Here is a 21,609-nt window from a genome sequence, read left to right on the forward strand (position 1 = left end):
TCGGGGCAGCGGATATTTGTTGCATGCGGAGACTATGTTCAGTCCTCGATAGTTAGTACACAGCCGAAGGGAGCCGTCCTTCTTCCGCACAAACAGTACGGGAGCGGCAAAATCACTGGTTACCCTTTTAATGAAACCTCGTTTCACGTTTTTGTCCAAAAACTCCTGAAGCGCATGGGCTTCCGACAGGCTCATGGGATAGAGACTGCTTTTCGGAAGCTTAGCACCAGGCACTAGTTCGATCTTACAGTCAGTCTTACGGTGGGGTGGCAACTTGTCACACTCTGTTTCCTCAAACACCCTCCGAAGGTCCTGGTAGGGTTGAAGGATGGCCACCATGCTCCCAGCCACCTGATGGGAGTCCCCCACCTGCAGCGGCAGAGGACCGAACATATGGTTGCTGCAAGGGGGGGGGGGTCAACAAATCAGATAGAGTTGGAGGACCAGGAGATATCGTGGTCGTGGTCCCGTAGCCAAGGCACTCCTAGCACCAGGGAATATTTGGCCACCTCGGCGATGATGAACTGCCGCTCTTCCCAGTGGATAAGGACAGGTTTCGTCCAATGTGTGGCCGCTGCACCCCCCATGTACCCCCGTCCATCTGCTCGAACAGGATGGGGCAGCATAGGGGGACCCGCTGCAGCCCCAACTGGTCCACTAGGGACGGCTGCATTAGGCAGCAGGTGCACCCCGAGTCAACAAGTGCCTGCATCTGCACACTAGTCCCACAAGTCTGATTTGACACAGTCACAGAAAGAAGGAATGGACCGTTGGTTACACTCACCCTCAGTTCCGCGCCCTTCGAAGGGACCTGGCATCAGGCGCGCTTCAGGCCAGATCGCTGTCGTTTCCCGCCAACTCCTTGCTGGACTCGGGGCCACCCGTCTCCTCAGAGGCCGAATTTGCCTCGCGCTGCTCTACTTGTAGTCCCAAACCTTTCTTGAACAGGGACTTTGGGCCCCTAGCCATCCTGGCTGCCGCTGCGCCGCTGGCAGGGACTATCGGAGGGTCGGGTTTCTTGCTAGGACACACGGTCGCTTTGTGCCCCTCTCCGGCACAATTCAGGCAAAGTCCCAGCCGTCGCTGCTGGGCATAAAGAGATTCCTTTCCACCGCGAGCTGGAGAGGTGCCCCCGACGGGGGATGGGGAGAAGCCGGTGGGGGATTGCCCCGCTGTTTCAGTAGCTGCACTCTGCACAGACAGACCTCTGCCTCGCCCGCCAGCGTGTACCACCCCGCCAGGGCGGTCAGCTCCGTAGTCACCATGGCCCACTTCACCTCTGGGTGAAGCCCCTCTTGGAAGAAGTGAATCTTCACCTGCTCCAGCCAATCCTGGATCACCCCAGCTAGCTGGTGGAACTCTGGCATGGGCCTTCTCTTCCTCGAACGGATCCTCAAACTGCAGCAGCAGTGCTAACATGAAGTGGGGGAAGGAACGCAACTCTGGGGTCCGGCCTTTGTAAAGTCCCATGTACCAGCCGGCCGCCGCCCCATCTAGGAGGGCCCCCACCTCATGTACTTGCTCGATCTCGTCCTTGTAGTCACCACCGCACCTCTCCATATGCGCTTTGACTTGCACGAGGAAGTAGGGTAGCATCTTCGTCGTCCCGTCAAAATGGGTCTTCAAGCGCCGCCTCCGCTGCAGGGGCTGTGGCAGCTGGGGCCCAGGCGGCCCCAGCGGCCCAGGCAGCACGTTGTTGGGAGGGCACAGGCACTGGTTGTTCCCTCTCCAGAGGCGGTGGCAGCAGCTGCAGCGGATCCTGGCGATCCCGCTCTGCCGCCTCAGCGCGGGCCAAGAGGAGTTCCACATTGCGCCGTAGGAAGTGTATCTCCTGCCGCATCTTGTTTCGCTCCCGCCACCAGGCCACCACGCCTCGCTCAGGGGCCCGCGCCCCTGCCTGGACCTGGACCCGCGACCACTCGCTCTGCTCCGCCGGGTCCCACTCCAAGTAAATTTCCTGGTCCATGGGTTGCGTGAGCCAAGTGGACTCACGCTGCCCAGCCGCCCTGGCCCCCCAGCCCGGCTGCTGAGAGGGGGCCCAAGAGTAGGGCAGTCCCATGCTCTCCTCACCGCTGGTGCTTTGCGCGGCACCCAAGTGAGGATCGTGTTGGTCTGGGACGGGAGCATCCTTCTCCTCATTTCCTAAGTCCGGGTCGCCGAGCATCTCATCCCGCGAGGAAAGTCCAAAAGCAGTTTATTCCAGGTGATGCAAAGAGTAACAATGTAAAGCAGGATCTAGAGATAGAGAGCTCAGATCCAGGACTTGTATGTTTTAATCCCCCTCGTTTCGCCCCACATCAAATGTCCATTACAGTTTCTCCTACAAAGCTACAAAGGACCTGGGAACCTTTCACACCTCTTTGAGGATGGGCTGACGCCAGGAGATTGCTAACAGAAGATTGCTAGGAAGGGGAGAGGGAAACAGGAAAACAATTGCAAATCACACACAGCAAGATATCAAGATACTGACAGGCATGATCCTGACACCCAACTGATGGCCAATGAGAGTTTAAAGGAGAGCAAAAGGTGCTGATGTTTAGATGCTTAAAATTTAATTATGCCGCCTACTGACATACTGTATTACTCTAATTGAAATAGGTTATTATGTTAACTAAAAAAATTTTGGTGAAAAAATGTATTTGACAGGGTTTTTAAAGCACTGCATGGAGACTCTATTGTGTGATGACTATTTCTGGCTTTTTGTACAAGAGGAGGAGGAAGCAGCTGGAATTGATGTCCATTTAGATGAAGAATGTCTTGAAATGCTGTATAGGGACCTCCTAATTCAAGAGGGTAAGTAGGGCTTTGTGTCAGGATGCTTATGGGATGCTGGGGCCACTTGCATCTTTGGGGCTTGGGGGGAAGGGATTTTAGTTGGATATTATGTAGTGTGTTTCTGCTCTTTTCCTCCAGCAGGTGTTGGTCAAGGCCAACTCTAAGGGCCTTGCATTTTATCTCACACTGTCTGAATATTTGTGCTTTTGGTTCACATGGAGAGGGGGGGGGTTTCACCCTCAATGATATTACTGACAGTTTGCGCAGGGAAAAGTCAGTTCTGGCTTTTTCACGCTGTTCGCAAGATGCTGAATAAAGGACTGTTTCAACAAGACTTTGTTCCATCATTGGGAATCTGACATTGTGCTACTAAAGTGCTAATTGTCAGGAAATAATTTTATCATATTTACTCTATTAAACCTTATAAAGGTGCAGTCCTAAGAAACTGAGTAAAAGGGGAGTTCTGAATGAGAGAAAGCTGGTGCAGATAAGCCTGACTTCTTCCTCGCATTGTCCCACTAATGCAGGAACCGCTGAAAATTTTCGGGTGGGCTTTTGTCAATTCCGCCCTTGAGTCGGTACCCCTTGCATATTTCTCACCTTGGTCGGGCGAGGCCAACATATAGCACCTTTTGAGACTGGTGTTTTTGATCCTTGGGTAGTGACAGAAGTTAACCGACCAGACTGTTGCCACAGCCTGACGTCGGGTCCGTGTTCAGCTCAACACCACCTTGTATGTGGGCAGTTTCCAGCAGCACCTCTAGGAGGAACGGACATCACCGCCGCAGATAAGCCTGCCTTGTGTGGTGTGAATAAGAGGCTAGTGGATTCATACATGATTGGGTCGGAATTAGACCAGTCCTGCTGGACCCAAAGATCTCAGATCTGTGCTGACTCCCACCATTAATATTGTCAGGGCTCATTGGGAGGTGTTTAAATGTAACATAAAGCATTTTTTACTTGCAGTGCAATTTATCTGATTCATATTTAAGCATCTATAGAAATGTTAGATCTGTTTTCTAAACTGGATTTTTTAAAGGGGCCTTCTTTGTATTTCATCCTGAAAACATTATAAGCAAGAGAAGATCTTTGGATTCTGGAGGCAGAGTTTACCAGCTGAACTGGGCAGCGGCGGCTGAGAGACCTTCCGAGGCGATAGCGTGGGATGCCTTCTCTAGGGGTCTGTCAAAGCCCTTGGCTCCTTTTCATCAGTAGGTACCTGAGGCTCATTATCAGTTCCACATGTCTGTTCACAAAGGTTTCTGGCAACATAGAATTACTTACGGGATAAAATATATTTTATTTCTCCCTGGCCCCGATTTTATATCAATTGAGTAAGGAGAGCATTTGCAAGAGTGAGTGTCTTCCCTTTATTTGAATTGGAGGAGGGGAAGCCGCAGGAATTGCTTTTAGTAGCACCGGAAGAGGAGTGGGAGGGGGCTGCTGCCCTGTAATTTCAGACGACAAGGCAGTTTGTTCCCTAGAAGTCTCTAGAACTGGGCTTTGAAACTCGCCTGCTTCCTTCACTCCTGAAGTCTGAAATCACATCCTGAGCCTGTGTAAGAAGTAGGAACAATTGGATTTCCCTGCCATTATTTCATTCTGACTAGAACATCTTTACTCTACAACAATCTTCTGCGAGCTGTCGAGGATATTACAGTGATTTCTGGTGAACCTAAAGAGAGTACCCAGCTACACAAACTGCTCCTAGTGCACAGGTACTCCTTGTTTAAAGTGTGCCTAAAGCAGTCTGTGTTCCTTTTAGGACCTTTAAGTTTCAATATACACAGGTCAAACTTGACACTATATTCACAGAAATGGGAGAAGGCAAAGAGCGTTTAAATAACATACTTTTATTTAGAATAAAAGAGATAGCATAGAGAGAAATAGAAAGATTAATTTCAAATTAAGCAGTTGGTCCAGCAAAATATCATAAGCACCCAAAGGAAGCCAATACACAATCTATTCCTGTGGCAAGATGCTCGGGGGAATGGAACTGCTGCCTGGATAGGCAATAAAAGGGGGAAATGTGAAATATATTTTGCCTGCCTGGCAAGACAAGAAGCGGGGGGTGGGGGGGGTGCATTGTGGTCTGGGATTCCTTGAACATTGCAGGGGGTCGAGGGGGTCCTTGAATGGGACAGACGTGGTCTGGGTCTAAGTTGATCTCTGAATCCTAAGTGTGGCCAGATCCAAATTGCTGAGCAGAAGAGCACTTCCAGTACATGTTGTCTGCTGGATGGCTGAGGTTCGAGTTTGGGTGGGAGAAGTCCACTTTTTACTGGTGCTGCGAGGGGCTCTTGGAGGCTGGTGCCGTGTGCAGGGTACTTGATTGAATGAAAAGACAAAGGACTGGGTTGGGAGGTGGTAGAAATGGCTCTACTGTACGTCCTGCAAGGCAGGCTCCCTGCTTTCATTCCAGCTTCAACCAATGCATTCCTCTTCCCTCCCTGGGAGGGGAGTGCGTCATCCACAGGTGCTGGCCAGATGGAGTTCAAGTGATTTCCAGGCATCCAAGACAGGCCCTTGACAATTAGCTCCTTGGGGCTCTCCTGCATTTTATTTCCCCTGTGTATGTGTGGGGTGGGGGCTGCTTTCCAAACTAGAGGAGGGGCTCTAGTGGCCATTTTCCTTTGCCTAATAAATCAGAGGTAAAATATTCCGAGGATGGGAGTCTCCTGGGTGACTTCTGGTCGACAGCCCCCTTCAACTGTGTTTCTCAGTCTCAAAATTATGGGAGATTTTTTTTTATTTGTTTCATTGAAAACATTTTTGTGCTGCTTTTCCACCTAAACATTATGACAGTGCAACATTAAAACAGCATTTTAAATAAAGTATTTATAAAATAATTCAATAAAAACACACAATACCAAAATCAGGAAGGAGGTGAATAACTCTTCTTGAGAGTGCAATAAACAGAACACAGGAGTCATTGCCCACTGCAGAAGAAAATGGGAAAGGGAGAACGACATGTCTCCCCAGGGAGGGAGCTTTAGAGCTTCAGAGCCATGATCGAGAAGGCCATTCCTTGGGTTGCCACCCAGCTGGTCCCGGGGTGGGGACCCCTGATGGAGGGCCCTCAAAGATGACCAGAGTAGACAAGTGCATTCATATTGGAGAAGATGGCCCTTAAGGTGTACTGGACCTAAGTCATACAGGACTTTGAAGGTCAATGCCAGCAGCTTGAATTAAGCCCACAGGCACATTGGGAGTAATTTCTAAATGGAACTCGGCTGAATCAGGAGTTGGAAGAGACCACAAGGGCCATCCAGTCCAATTCTCTGCAATAAGAACATAAGAAAGAGCCTGCTGGATCATACCAGAGTCCATCTAGTCCAGCACTCTGCTACTCACAGTGGCCCACCAGATACTTTTGGGAGCTCACATGCAGGATGTGAAAGCAATGGCCTGCTGCTGCTGCTGCTCCCGAGCACCTGGTCTGCTAAGGCATTTGCAATCTCAGATCAAAGAGGATCAAGATTGGTAGCCATAGATCAGGAGTCTGCAACCTGCAGCTCACCAGATGTTCATCCACGCCCACTCTTTAAAAGACCGCCATTATATCCAGGTGATCTGGCCAATTACCGCCCCGTTTTGAATCTTTCGTTTCTGGGGAAGGTGATTGAGAGAGTGGTGTTGGAGCAGCTTCAGGGCTTTCTGGAGGGCTCATCGGCCTTCGATCCCTTCCAGTCCGGCTTCCGTGCTGGGCATGGGACAGAGACTGTTCTTGTCGCCGTCACAGATACGCTCCGTATGCAGCTTGACCGAGGCGGATCGGCGCTGCTGGTGTTATTAGATCTTACCGCAGTGTTTGATGTGGTCGACCACGATCTTTTGACCCACTGCCTGGCCGCTTCCGGGGGACGGGGCACTCTCCTTCAATGGAATTGCCTCGTTTCTCCGGGACCAGAGTCAGCAAGTGTGGTGCGGGGACCAAGCCTCCCGGAGGGCCCCGCTTCATTGCGGTGTGCCTCAGGGGGCGCTGCTGTCTCCGCTGTTATTTAATATCTATATGTGACCCCTTGCTCAGTTGGTACGGAGCTTTGGACTGGTGTGCCATCAATATGCTGATTACACTCAGCTCATTCTGTCGATAGAGGGGGGAGCAGCCACCGCCCCTGCAGCTCTACAGCATTGTTTGGAGGCATTCGCTTGTTGGTTGAAGCAGAGCAGGTTAAAACTGAATCCAGCGAAGACGGAGATCCTTTGGCTGGGCCGGGTGAGGGGGTGGGGGATTTTCAGCCGCCGTTGCGGGGAGGGGCCTTATTGGCCCCGACCCCTTCCGTTCGTAGCCTGGGGGTCCACCTGGATTCGTCTCTTTTGATGGAGACCCAGGTGGCCCACGTAACCCAGGTTGCTTTTTCCATCTTCATCAGGCCCGGCGACTGGCCCCCTTCCTCTCCCAGGCAGATCTGGCCATGCAACGGTCACCTCCAGATTAGACTATTGCAACTCGCTTTACGCGGGCCTTCCCTTGCGTCTGATTCGGAAATTGAAATTGGTCCAGCATGCAGCGGCTCGCTTGCTTACAGGAGGTGCCATCAAAGATCATATCTTACCTGTGCTGCACCGCCTGCATTGGCTCCCAGTTGAGTTCTGAATCGTTTTCAAGGTACTGGTGTTAACCTTTAAGGCCTTACGCAGTCTGGGACCCTCGTACCTGCGGGACCGTCTGGCCCCATATGTCCCATCTCGGCCTCTGCGTTTGGCAGAGGCCAATCTGCTGATGGTTCCTGGCCCCTCCATGATGCGGCTGGCTTCCATCCGGGCCAGGGCCTTTACGGCCCTGGCCCCTGCCTGGTGGAATGCTCTTCCACCAGCTGTCCGGGCCTTGTGAGACCTTAATGAGTTCTGCAGGGCCTGTAAGACCGAGCTATTCCACCGGGCTTTTGGGGAGGCCAGCCGCTGATGCCCCCCCTTCCCCCCCTTTTTAACAGCTGGGGCCCTGCTGTCCCCCTCTTAGAGGAGTTTTAGCTATTAGATGCCATCTGTTGTTTTGAAATGTTATATTATGATTTGAACGCTGTGTTTTAATTTGCGCCAGTACTAAATGTACAGTGTTTGTTTATGTATTTACTTATTGTTGTTTGTTGTTGTGAATCGCCCTGAGCCCTCCAGGGGAGGGCGGTATGTAAGTTTAAGAATGAATGAACGAATGAATGAATGAATGAATGAACGAATGAATGAATGAATGAATAAATAAATAAATAAATAAATAAATAATAAAACTATGTACTCCAGCTCCCCCATTTTAGGTCGAAGTCTTCTACTATTAGCATAGATACACCTGTATACCCTGTTTCTGTCCTTAACCTGGGATTTGTGTGCTTTGCCCTCTAGCCCTTTGTAGACACTATCACTTATCACATGCATATTACTATGTTCCATGCTTGTATGTGGTTGATTTAGAAAAACCTCCCTCTCTGTCTGCATCCCCATAGATACTGTATTCCAAACCGAAGTCACCTCAGCTCCTGTTGGCTTTCCCCCAGGGATCAGTTTAAAAGTTGTTCTGCCACCTTTTTAATGTTGAGCGCCAGCAGCCTGGTTCCTTTTTGGTTAAGGTGAAGCCCGTCCCTTTTGTACAAACCTGCCTTGTCCCAAAAGGTTCCCCAGTTCCTAACAAATCTGAAACCCTCTGCCTTACACCACTTTCTCATCCACGCATTGAGACCCTGTATCTCCGCTTGCCTAGCTTGCCCTGCGCGTGGAACAGGTAGCATTTCTGCGAATGCCACCTTGGAGGTCCTGGACTTCAACCTGTTTCCTAGCAGCCTAAATTTAGCCTCCAGAACCTCCCAGCTACATTTCCCAATGCCGTTGGTGCCAATGTGGACCACAACTGCTGACTCCCCCCCACCCCCCCCAGCACTGTCTAAAAGCCTATCTAGACAATGCAGGAACAGACTATCAAAGCACTTCTGACAGACAGCCATACAGCTTCTGCTTAAAAATCTCCAAAAAAGAAGATTCCACTACCCTCTGAGGCAGAGTATTCCATTGTTGATCAGCTCTTACCATCAGGAAGTTCTTTCTAATATTTAGGTAGAATCTCTTTTTGTATACCTTGAATCCATTACTCTGTGTCCAAGTCTCTGCATCAGTAGAAAACAAGCTCGCTCCATCTTCGACATGGCATCCCTTCAAATATTTGACATGGCTATCAGGTTACCCCTTAACCTCCTCTTCTCCAAACTAAACATACCCTTTTCCCTAAGTATCTCTTCATAGGGCAGGGATTCCAGACCTTTTACAGTTTTGGTCACCCTCTTCTAGACATGCTCCAGCTTGTCAATATCCTTCTAGAATTGTGGAGTCCAGAAGTGGACACAGTATTCCAGGTGAGGTCTGACTAACACAAATAGAGTGGTACTATTACTTCCTTCGAGACACTATACTCCTAGAATAGAATAGAATAGAATAGAATAGAATAGAATCTTTATTGGCCAAGTGTGATTGGACACACAAGGAATTTGTCTCCGGTGCATATGCTCTCAGTGTACATAAAAGAAAATACATTTGTCAAGAATCATAAGGTACAGCACTTAATGATTGTCATATAGGTCTAGTAAGCAATCAGGAAACAATCAATAGTAATAAAAACATAAAATGTAAAATCATAAAATAAAATGAAATGTCAGCACAGGCTATAGTCATACAGTCATAATTGGGAGGAGATGGGTAATAGGAATGATGAAAAAAGTAGTGCAGTAATTATATAATAAATATATAATAAATAGTTTGACATTATCGAGGGAATTATTTGTTTAACAGAGTGATGGCATTCGGGAAAAAACTGTTCTTATGTCTAGTTGTCTTGGTGTGCAGTGCTCTGTAGCGACGTTTAGAGGGTAAGAGGTGAAACAGTTTATGTCCAGGATGCGAGGGGTCAGTAAATATTTTCACAGCCCTTTTTTTGACCCGTGCAGTATACAGGTCCTCCATGGAAGGCAGGTTAGCAGCAATTGTTTTTTCTGCAGTTCTGATTATTCTCTGAAGTCTGTGTCGATCTTGTTTGGTTGCAGAACCAAACCACACAGGGATATGGGTGCATATGACAGACTCAATGATTCCGCTGGGGAACTGTATCAGCAGCTCCTTGGGCAGTTTGAGCTTCCTGAGTTGGCGCAGAAAGAACATTCTTTGTTGTGCTTTTTTAATGACATTTTTGATATTAGGTGTCCATTTTAGGTCATGAGATATGATGGAGCCTAGAAATTTAAAGGTCTCTACTGTTGATACTGTGTTGTCTAGTATTGTGAGAGGAGGTAGGATGGGAGGGTTTCTCCTGAAATCTACCACCATTTCTACGGTTTTAAGTGTGTTCAGTTCTAGATTGTTCCAGTGGCACCACGAGGCTAGTTGTTCAACCTCCCGTTGTTCAACCTCCTATTGATACAGCCCAGAATCACATTGGCTTTCTTAGTGGCCAGTGTGGTCTACTAAGACTCCTAGATCCCTTTCACATGTACTGTTGTCAAGCCAGGTGTTGCCTGTCTTATATCTGTGCATTTCATGTTTTCTGCCTAAGTGTAGTACCAGCATGGTGTAGTGGTTAAGAGCAATGGACTCTAAACTGGAGAACCAGGGTTGATTCCTCACTTCTCCAGATGAGTCTTCTCTGGTGAACTGGATTTGTTTTCCCGCTCCTACACATGAAGCCTGCTGGGTAACCTTGGGCTAGTCATAGTCCTTTGGAAGTCTCTCAGCCCCACCTACCTCACAAGGCATCTGTTATGGGGAGAGGAAGGAAAAGGAGTTTGAAAGCCACTTTGAGTCTCCTTACAGTAAAAATCCAAACACTTTTTATTACATTTCTCCCTGTTGAAACTCATTTTGTTAGTTTTGGCCCATCTCTCCTATCTGTCGAGGTCCCCTGTCCTCTGGGGTATTAAGTGTCCCTCTTGAGTTTGTGTCATCTGCATATTTGGTTAGCATGCCCTCTATTCCATCATCCAAGTCATTGTTAAAAATATTGAGTAGAACTGAGACCAGGACAGAACCCTTTGGCACCCCACTAGTCACTTCTCTCCAGGGTGAAGATGAGCCATTGGTGAGCACCCTTTGCTCTCAGTCGGTCAACCAATTACAGATTCCTTGTCTAGTCCACATTTTACTAGCTTGCATGAAAGAATGTCATGGGGGACCTTGTCAAAGGCCTCACTAAAATCAAGGTATACTACATCCACAGCATTCCCATCTATGAAGCTTGTCTCTGTCAGAAAAAAAAGAGATAAAATTAGTCTGTCGTGTCTTGTTTTTGAGAAACGCACGTTGACTTTTAGTGATCATGGCATTCCCCTCTAAGTGCTTGCAGATTGTCTGTTTAGTGACCTGTTTAATGATTGAAGTGACATGGTATACCTTCACCCCACTCCAGTCAGTCTTTTTGTCTGCAGCCTTCTGTACAAGCTGTGGCTTCCAGACACACTTTGGGTCAGCCCCACACAGAGCTCATTGCAGTAGGCTAACATAGGTGTTAGTAGGTTGTATGCCATTATGGCAAGGTATTTTTTGCCCAGGGAGGGCAACTTTCTTCCTCAGCGACCCTGGTGAAGGCTGGTTGTTTCACCTGCTTATCCAACAAGAGGCCAGGATCAAGCATCTCCTGCAGAATACAAACCTGTTCCATCCAGAACAGGAGTTACCTCGGTTCCTGGCCCAGTCCTTCTGGCCACCAGAAACATCCTGTCTTGTGAAGATGAAGCTTCAGTTTATTGGCCTCAGCCATCGCAGGGCTGCCTCCAGGATTCCACATGCGAGGCTTTCGCAGTCTTTCAGAGATCCCCTGGAAGCCTGAGATGGCACTTGAGTATTGTCTGCACATTGGCAACCGCTCAGCCCAAGTCTGCAGGTAACCTCACCCAGCCAGCCTGGAAAGGATTGGAAAGTTTTGTATTGATGGTCAGGACCTGTTGGTTCTTTCTGCAGTTCCCGAAAGAGAGTGTAATACATCAGAATGTGTGGTGTATACAGCTTAAGTTTAAAAGGTTTTCTTTAAAGAAACTTTACTGTGAGAAAGCTATGAGTGGTATGATCATTTTCATTAATTTTGTACAATAATGTTAATTTTCCTGTCGAATTGATACTGTCTGGTAATGAAATGGGAGATATCCTGAATTTTTAGCACATCTCATCAAGGATAAAATAGACATAATATTCAGCTATTGGCCCCCTTCAGCTAAGGCCCTCTGACTTAGATTCCAGGAGAACCCTGTGTTTAATCGCTCTCAAAGAATATTTTTACTGATTCCCTTGCAAACCTAAATCAATTTCAACTGTGATCTCTTGTACAAATGTTGCCCTCCGCCCTCTGATGGATTAAGGGCTAACACAAGAGTTATGGGTCTCTGTGTAAAGCTCTCATACGTGTGTATAATGAAGGTATTTGAACACTGAAAAGTAACCTGTAGACTGCTAGTAAGAGCCATGTGCAATGCAGAGAAGAAGAATTCTGCATCCAATCATTGCCCACCTTATTCAATCAAGTGTTTGCAAAGAAGGGAAAAGGAAGTTTTGTTTTTATGTTGTGAGCTCTCTGATGAGCTCTCCCCCTTTCCACGAGACTTGCTGTGTGTGTGCTGAGCAGTGTGGGTTCTGTGTCACCAAAAACGTTGGAAGAGAGGTGGCATAGAATGTCAATCAATCAATCAATCAATCAATCAATCAACCAATCAATCAACCAATCAATCAATGTTTTGTGCTGTTAAATCACAGGGAACTTATAGTGACCCCTGGTGGGGTTTTCAAGGCAAGAGATGTTAACAGGACGTTTGCCCTTGCCTGCCTCTATGTTGTGACCCTGGTGTCACCCTCCAAATGCTCACCAGGGCCAACTCTGCTTACATGCACCATAATTTTTCCAACATTCCTTCATTGACGTGATATTAGTGCTTTTAATAGGTATGGTTTATTTTTTAAATGGATATTGAAGTAGCTTGAAGTTTGAGGAGGCATTTGTTAAAATTGTCAGCACTATGCATCATGGTGTCTTAATTCCCTTTAACTTTCCATTCTAGATGGTTTCTTAAAGCGAACACGGACCCTTCTGATTTTGTTGGTTCTGGTCAGATTGGTAAGTACTGTTAAAGCAGAATCCCTGATTGCTAGACCTCCTCAGGGTTGGCTTTATGAACAGCTTGTAGATGCCACAAATTATTTTCAGTCTGTGGAGGAAATGCCTCTTCCAAAGGATGTGCAGTGGCTCCATGGCCATATTTGAACTTGCCAGGTGTGGCTGGGCACAGTTTTGTTGATTAGCTCTTTGTTCCATCCATCCTTGAAGGAGCTTCAGATGGCAGACATGCCAGCCCTTAATTAATCATTGCAACAACCCTGTGAAGTAGGCTGTTCTGAGAGAAATCAAATGGCCCGGATGTATCCAGAAAACCTCATGACTGAGTTCACCTTGACTCTCCCCAATTAAGTCTCTCACCACTAAACTCATTTCTATGCCATTTTATCTTCTAGGTTGTGAATTAACTATTCGTAAAAGCTTAGGCTAAGTGCAACAGTTGCAAAGTTATAGAAATGAAACGGGGTCCTGCTTTGCTCTGCTCTAGTTCTTCCTGTGCGGGGCTACCCTTGGCAGTGCAGGGCTTTCTTTGGTTGGTTCCCTCTGTTCAGAAACCATCCATCTCCCCAGGGAAACCTGCTGTACCACTGCCACAGTATTCTGGTGGCATGAAGATAATGCTACAATACATTTAAATGTTACTAGATATTTCACACATATGTTTTGTAGACTTTTTGTTCTGTTTACAGGTGTTTTATGGAATCGTGCAATTTTCTTGTGGGTACAATCTCTTCTCTATTAGGTACCACTGCCACAGGTTGGCTTGTGCAGCGCAATATAGTTTTTAATTTTAATTTCATACATTAATGCATCACCTTCATGTATGAAACAACAAATAAAGTTTTTTGGAAGACAGAGAAGAAAAAATACCAGTCACAAGTCAATGCAGCAAGTACTGCAGGCACAAAACTGTAGTTGCCTCCTGTCCAGATTTGTGAAGTTAAACACGTTACTTGGTTTTTGTGTTTGGTAACCTATTGGTGTTGCCCATAGTAGCAAGGGGGGCCATTTGGGTTCAAATCAAAACAGACAGAGAAGCATTCTTTGCAGAACTGCTGCTATGTGGGAATTCCTGTAGTGCAGGCCTTATAGTGGCTGCCTTGGCTTGTGTGCAATTAAAGCTGCTGCCTCTTTTCCTCTGCAAACTCCTGTGTGCATCAGTTCATACTTGTGTGCCCCAAAATATCTGGCCATTGGTCACCCTTGCAGAGTGCGTGAGTGTCTGAGTCAGTGTCCACTGTTGTTTTCTGCCTGCTTGGTTGCAAAATGTCCACCATACTGGAAAGGAGGGGGGGAGGAAGTTGGAGGATTGAAGTGCTTGAAAGATTTCAGGAAAAATTCCCTGGAGCCTTCAGGGGAAGCTTCTTTGACCCCTCTTGACCTGGTCAGTGGAAGGAGAAAAAGAGACGGTAAAACTCCCAGGAGTGAGGAGGAAGAAGCCCCCGTCTTTTGGTGCCAATTCAATGAAGCAGACTGAAAGTCTCTTCCCTACGGGCAGCTGGCTGGTCGTAGTTGCCCTGTTCCGCCTCGCCCGTCTGAGCAGTGGCTTCCAGGCAACCCTTTAGAACAACCGTAGCCTTTTAAGCTGTGGAGCCTGCAAGGCGCATACAGGAGCAGCGATGGAGGGATCGTGATTTACCTTTTTCTTTGGATCCTGTGCTCAGCCTGGCGCTGTGCTGAGAGTTTGCATCTGGACATTTTCTTTTTAGTAAATGCTTTATACCTTCTCAAGCTGCTAGTGGTTCTCTGTACCACAGGAGACCTCTATCATTCCAGGCATGCTATTTTAAATAAAAGTGCCAGGAACGGGGCAGGGCGGGGCCTAACAAGGCAGTAGCTGTTGTCCTCCGCCCCCATCACCAGATGCTGGACAACAGGCTTCACAACAGGGCCAGGAAGCTGAGCGCCATGGCCCTTTCAATAGGCAATTCCCCCAAAGGCCAGGTGGTGGCAGCAATTGAATAGAGAGGGAGAGAAGCCCCTTCGGGTGCTGGGAAAATCAGGTGGGTGCCACATGCCAGATGGCCAGCTTGGGTTCCCCCCTGGATGCCTTGGAGGGCACAGTGGAATGGGGTCAGAGCAGGATTGTTTTACCACAAGGTGTCCAGGTGATGAGACTTAATTTGGAGAGAAACACTGTTGTTCTGTTCTCCTTCATTGCTGGTGCATATTCCTCTCTGGCTTAGGAGCCTCCAGAGTGGATCCTTGTGTACCGTTATAAGGAGTCTTTTAAAAACTGTTATGTTGTTGTAGAGAGTGGCTGTGCTTATTTATGGCACATCAAGCACAGCCAGTCTGCTTATGCTGTGTTGAACAGCCCACCACCTCTTCTTTGTTCAGGTTTGAATTTCTTTGTTTTTGTAGCATCACAGCCTTAATACAGGTAACTAGTAACATTCAGGCGCAACAGACCCGAAGAAATGGAGGTATCCGTCACACCGGTCCTCATGTCGTTGACTGTTGATTGTTTTGCTGTCCTGAACTATCCAATGTCCTGATGTCATACGCTTCCTGTATTTCCCAGGTCCTGACTGTGTGGCCAGGGGGTCCGCAGTAGCAGTTATTGGCCATGCAAGTTCTGTGCCAGAGGAAATTAGCTTTCAGGAAGGTGACAGAGTTGAAATTATTGGCTACTTCATGAAAAGCATGCAGTGGTTTGTGGGAAGACGGGTCCCTATGGGCCAAATTGGTTTTGTTCCGAGCACGCATGTTCAGCTGGACCCCTTCAAGGAGTAAGTATCAAAGGTGATGACGAGGCCAGCAGGTACCAGCTGGGAGCAGCTTAGCTTTGAGGCAGGCCCTGGTGACTGGGGCACTGGAGGTCACGAACCAAAATTTCTCTTCCAAAAGTTTCTGCCGCCATTTATTGGATTTAATATTTATTGGATTTCATCCCCGAAGGGCTCTAGGCGGTTCACAATACAAAGTAATGACCAATAAATGACAAAAACACAACTAGAAAACATTTTAAAATCAATATGCAGCATAACATTTGTAGCCCCACTTCCATTCCCTCAGTTAAGTGCTGTGGTAACTGAGCAGGGACGTAGGTATAGATTTTTTATGGGTGGGTTTGGGGGGGCCACATCCCCACCCACCCCTAGGGCATGGCCACGCCTCCCCAAGCCCCGCCCCCGGCCTAGCACTTATAAAAGCAGTTCTCCAAAGCCGGGGGTGGCAGATTCCCCCGCCCTTCCCTCCCCCGCCCCCCACCAGCTGGACACCCAGCCAACAGCTGGCAGCTCCTTCTGCCCTCCCCTCTGGGCAGAGGCATAGAGGGGAAATGGAGCCTGGTGCAAAATCTGAGTTTTGCGCCCCGCCCCCCCCCCCCCCCGGGGCAGCTGCTGTGATGCTGGAATCCACCCCCAAACAGCATCACTTTCAATGTTGTTTAACTGGGGAGCCCAAATTCTCCTTTTAAACCCACCTTACAGGGAGAATCTGGGGTCAGTTAAACAACATTGAAAGTGATGCTGTTTTGGGGTGGTTTATCACCCACCTTGAAACAGCATCACTTTCAATGTGGCGTAGTGGAGGCTTATCTGGGAATTCAGATTAGCCTGTGCACTCCCACACATGCCAGTTGGGTGACCTTGGGCTAGTCACAGCTTTTCAGAGCTCTCTCAGCCCCACCCACCTCACAGGGTGTTTGTTGTGAGGGGGGAAGGTCAAGGAGATTGTAAGTTCCTTTGAGTCTCCTACAGGAGAGAAGGGGAGGGGATATAAATCCAAACTCTTCTTTTTTTTCTAAACTGAGGACCTCAGATTCTCTCTTTAAATCCATGCTGAAGGGGGTGGATTTAAAAGGAAAATTTGGGGGGTGCCTGCTGTCAGGGGTGCAATTGTTAAACTAGCAGCACCAAACTTTTAGGGTATCTTTAGGAGACTCTGCTAATGATACCACCCATGTTTGGTGAAGTTTGGTTCAGGGGGTCCAAAGTTATGGACCCTCAAAGGTGTAGCTCCATCTCCTATTACCTCCCATTGGAAACAATGGGGGATGGGGCACCCCCTTTGGGAGTCCATAGCTTTGGACCCCCTGGACCAAACTTCACAAAACCTGGGTGGTATCAGTAAGAGACTCTCCTGATGCTACCTGCCAGGTTTGGTGAAGTTTGGTTCAGGGTGTCCAAAGTTATGGACCCTCAAAGGTGTAGCCCCCATCTTCTATTAGCTCCCATTGGAAACAATGGGAGTCCATAACTTTGGACCCTCTGAACCAAACCTCACCAAACCTGGGCAGTATCATCAGGAGAGTCCCCTAAACAATCCCTAAAAGTTTGATGTTGCTAGCCTAAACAGTGCACCCCCTGCAGGCCAAAAACCGAAAAACACTAAAAATGTTTTTAAAACCCACAAATGGGTGGGCGGAGCTTCGGACATGAATGCAGGGGTTGAACCTGAGAACCCCCCCTTACCAACGTCCTTGTAACTGAGAGGATTTCTCATAAAACGCAGAAGATGGAACAAGTGATGGCAAAACTTAAAACTCAAAACCCGCCACCTGGATGTGGTTATAGAGGGCCTAGTTATTTACTTTACAGCTCACCCTTCTCCCTGAGGCTCAAGGCAAACAGTCTCCTGAACCATCCTGTTCTACTGCAGCCCCGTTCCATTCATAAAAATGCTTTCCTGAACATTTTGGTAGAAGTCTAAGTGCCTCCTGATTGCCAGAGACAGGCTTTTCTCTGTGTGTGTGTGTGTGCGCGTGCGCGCAGGGAGTGCAACAGAGAAAGCCTGATCTTGCCCCGTTGCAGGATGGTGGTTGCAGAAAGCCCTGCTCAGATGCATGAGGCTGCCGTGGGGCATCACAGGCGGTCCTGAGAGTTGTCGGTCCAGTGTACTTGGCTTCTTTCAGGGAAATGCCCTGAATCACACGAGTCCTTGGTGGGGTGGTAACAAAAAGAGAACTCCTTGTTGGGTCTGTGTTGGTTGGTATTTGTTTCTAGAGTCATTCCTACTCATTATTCCTGTGGCCTTGCTATCGCATGTGCACGCCACGCCATCCCTGTCATCCTCTGAGCATCCCTGGAGCTGCTCTGTCGTGACTCAGACCCTGGGTGTGTTTGGGTCCGTACTGTCTGCTCAGACTGGTGGTGGCTCAACAGGGATGGAACCCGAGGTCTTCTGCGTGTCAAGCAGGAGCTCCGCCATGAAGCCCCGGCCCCTTTCAGTAGCTGCTCTGATGATGGTTGTGTTCTCGTTGTTCACTGGATGAAGAGGTGCAGAGGCGTTCAGTGGACATTATCAAGCAAATGGCCCCCTTGAATCCTTCTCCTTGGGGCTGGGAGGGAGGTGTGCCAGCCCCCTTCGGCCCTCTTTGTGGTTGACCCCATGGACAGAATGTGAGTCCTCACTGGGGCTGTTCAATCGGATATTGCAAGCCTGATATGTTTGGGCTGGCAGTATCCAAAGGCTGATGTTTCCTGCCTGTGATATTTTGCTCCCAATAAATATTGGTGATATTGGTGATATTCGTCATTCTCAGCTTAATGTCAGAACCCCCAGTAAAAGACAAACTTGTGTTGTAAAAACAGCAGTTTTATTTTAAGATGGATCTGCAAACAGCAAAGCTGAGAATGACGAACTCCAATTCACACAGCACTTAAAAGCACCCAGGCCAGCCCTTCTTCCCCTGGGAACGAGAGCTCCACAGAGAATGCATGTAGATAGCGAGGGAGAAGCGCAGGCCGTGACCTTGAAGACACCTGCGATTTGTAGACTTCCCAGAGAAGCTAGAAAAGACAGTTAAAAACAGCATTAACCCTTTAACCCACTCCCCACAGTGAAACGTAAGGCAGCAAAAGCAAACCCTAAATACAGGCCTCCTGACACCTGGGCTTGGGATCAGAGGACCCCCTTCTTTCTGCAGGCAGCACGTCAGCCTTTTCACTGTTGGAAGGCCTCTTTCAGCGGGCAGTGGAGCTGGCCCTGCACTAAATCAGAGTCATGACAACATAAACGAATGTCGGCTAACAATGACAGGAAGAGATGTCCTAACTGCTCTGTGTGTTCTGTGCTTCTCGCAGTTCACTAGGCCAGGCTTTCTTCGAAGAAGAGCATCCTTTTTTCCCCCAAGAAAAAGACTTGTCCGAAGAGAACGTGATAAGACTCTTGAAACAAACATCACAAAAGGATATTTGTCATGCGTACCAAATAGGTAAGCACCTCCGTCGTTACTTAGTTACATCTGCTTGTTGGCCACATCTTCTCCCAGCTCATCATGGTTCTCTCCTCCATTGCGTTTTCATAACACCCCCATGAGCGAGCGTTGGTTGAGAGCAAGGGGGTGGCCCAAGATCACCCAGCCAGCCTGGTGGCCGAGTGGCTTCCCCCATGCACACTCTTGAGCTCTGTGTGGCTGTGACCACAAGTGGCATGGGGCACAGCCAGGTGGACAGACCAGTTGAAACCCCATGGAAGTTCAACGGGATCATCCCCACTCATCTGCACACCCATAATTTTGTGCTCAAGCAGAATATGGCATGATCTCCACTAAACAGCATATTGTCCAGTATGTTTTGGCCTTGTGGTTTTCCTTGGTAACTTCTGTTGGCAAATATCCATGTTTTTGAAACAAGCTACCCGTGTTTCTTTGAAAATAAGACAGGGTCTTATATTAATTTTTGCTCCAAAAGATGCGTTAGGGCTCATTTTCAGGGTAGGGCTTATTTTTTCCCATGATTTTGCATCCCCCCCCCATGTGACCAGATCAGCTGTGCCGCAGAATCTGTAACTAGGGCTTACTTTTGGAGTAGGGCTTATATTTCAAGCATCCTCCAAAAATCCCAGAAAAATTATGCTAGGGCTTATTTTCAGGGAAACAGGGCAGTGGCGGGATTCAGCAGGTTCACACCACTTCGGCAGAAACGGTTGTTTGAAATGGTGCTTGTAAACAACCGGTTGTTAAATTAGTTGAATCCCACCACTGAAACAGGGTATATATTTATCTGGGGTTTTTTTATTGTGACCAGAGAAGCTTAAAAGGCTACAAAGTGGGAAAGATCTGCTCCTGTGTGGTGTGTGGGTGTTTCCTTGCTGCGGCAGTCCACTTCCTCCTGTTTCCCTCTCCCTGAAGGTCCCCTGTCCCCCAGGGGCAGCATTTTGGGGGGCATGTCAGGCTTCAGTGGGAGGGGGGAGCAGGGAGGTTGTCCCTCGAGGCATGGAGTTTAGAGGCAATCCTGTATTCTCCCAGGTGTCACTCAAGCTTCAGTTGCCATCCATGCAGCCATCTTGGCAGGCCAGCGACCTTGGTTGGGTTGTTGGGTTTATCCTGCCCAGATTGGCCCAGGGAGTGAAAGAGAGGCTAGAGAGGAGCCTGCTGTCCCAGCTGAACGGGCCTGATGCTCTGCCCGCCCCCACCTGAGGAATCATCAGTGTAACTGTTTGATAAGAACTGACAAGTAGTGACAAAGCACGGATAGGACAGGACAGAAATGTCCCCTGATTTCGTGGGACTTGACCTTTTAGCCTCTCAAAAACAGTTGGCAGCATTGATTTTTCTTTAAAGATAGCAGAATTGCAGTATCTCCATGTATTGCAGTAGCAGACTTCAGTCTCTTTGAAGTTTGGTGGTTGGTCACCATTCACAAAATGTTGAAAAATACTGTTTTGAGGGAAATGCGCACCCAACAATGTCTACCTATAAAGAAATGAACGTCTCTTGCACTGAGACTGCCAGACCAAATAGCTCCATTCCCAAAGCTGTTTACAAGGCATTAATAATGCAAGTCCAGGAGCACTTTAGAGGCCAACAAGATCTGTAGGGCAGAGGTTTATTGGGGGAAATGGCGCCTGGGACAACGCCTGCTCCATCCCTTCCCAAGGGCGCTCGGGGGTGGGGCTCGAGGGCGGCTCAGCAAGGCACCGCAGCAGCAGGCCGACTTCTGGGCTGGCCTCTGCCACAGTGCCCATCCAAGCCCCCCCCCCCCCGCCTCCCTGCAGGCTGCCTCCTATTCTCCACAGGCCCTTGGGAAGGCAGAAGCCGCCTGCAGGGAGGTGTGGGGGGCAGGACCTCCCAGTGGGGAGGCCATGTGGCTAGGAGGCTTCCCCCCCACTGGGGTATCGCACTGGCATGCTTGGCCTCTCCCCTGCTGGCAGGTTTCACCAGCGTGAGAGACTGCATGGCTGGGCCCAACCTTGGGCGTCGGTGAGTGGTGCCGCAGCATGGGGGAGCCGCTGGGCGCTGGCCAGGTTGCCGTGCTGCGGGAGAGGCCAGGCACAGGGACCCAGCCCCCCCCCCAGTGCCCCCCCATGTGACTAAAAGGTTACCCCATGTGCCTATAGGCAGTATGCCACTGTTGGAGGGTCTAAATTTTCAAGACTCAAAGCTTCCTTCATCAGATATCTGACAAAGGGGATTTTGATTCTCCAGAGCTTATACCTCAAAAATCTTGCTGGCCTCTGAGGTGTTCCTTAGAGGACTCTGATGTAGCTTTACTGCAGACAAATATGGGTGTTCTCTGGAATGACCTTTTGTAAAGGGAAGGAACAAGTAAAATCTGGACCACTTCAGCCTACTCGACCCGACAGATGTGGACAGGACCCTGGCAGCTGTACGATCTACCACTTGTCCTTTTGACCCACACCCTTCCTGGCTGGTGAAAGCCGGCGGGGAGGTGCTTCGGAGCCACCTGTTGAAAGTCATGAATAGCTCCCTTGAGCAAGGGGCTTTTCTGGGTCGGCTTAAAGAGGCAGTGGTCCACCCACTCCTGAAAATACTGCAATTGGATCCAGGAGATCTGGCCAATTACCGCCTG

At 48.7% G+C, this 21,609-nt stretch overlaps 1 protein-coding gene across 3 annotated transcripts in view; it reads left to right on the forward strand.

The window, feature by feature from the left end:
- Positions 1–21,609, forward strand: part of SH3TC1 (SH3 domain and tetratricopeptide repeats 1) — a 94,988-nt gene that overhangs the window by 9,659 nt on the left and 63,720 nt on the right. For 2 of the 3 annotated variants that reach the window (XM_048509715.1, XM_048509717.1), the window contains exons 4-8: positions 2,647–2,793; positions 3,815–3,986; positions 12,795–12,850; positions 15,375–15,582; positions 18,880–19,010. In XM_048509715.1, the coding sequence (XP_048365672.1) occupies positions 2,647–2,793; positions 3,815–3,986; positions 12,795–12,850; positions 15,375–15,582; positions 18,880–19,010 (714 nt within the window). The remainder of the gene's footprint in view (positions 1–2,646; positions 2,794–3,814; positions 3,987–12,794; positions 12,851–15,374; positions 15,583–18,879; positions 19,011–21,609) is intronic. The other variant, XM_048509718.1, reaches the window with a different exon arrangement.

This window comes from Sphaerodactylus townsendi, linkage group LG10 (assembly GCF_021028975.2).
Source record: "Sphaerodactylus townsendi isolate TG3544 linkage group LG10, MPM_Stown_v2.3, whole genome shotgun sequence".
NCBI classification, from domain to species: Eukaryota; Metazoa; Chordata; class Lepidosauria; order Squamata; family Sphaerodactylidae; genus Sphaerodactylus; species Sphaerodactylus townsendi.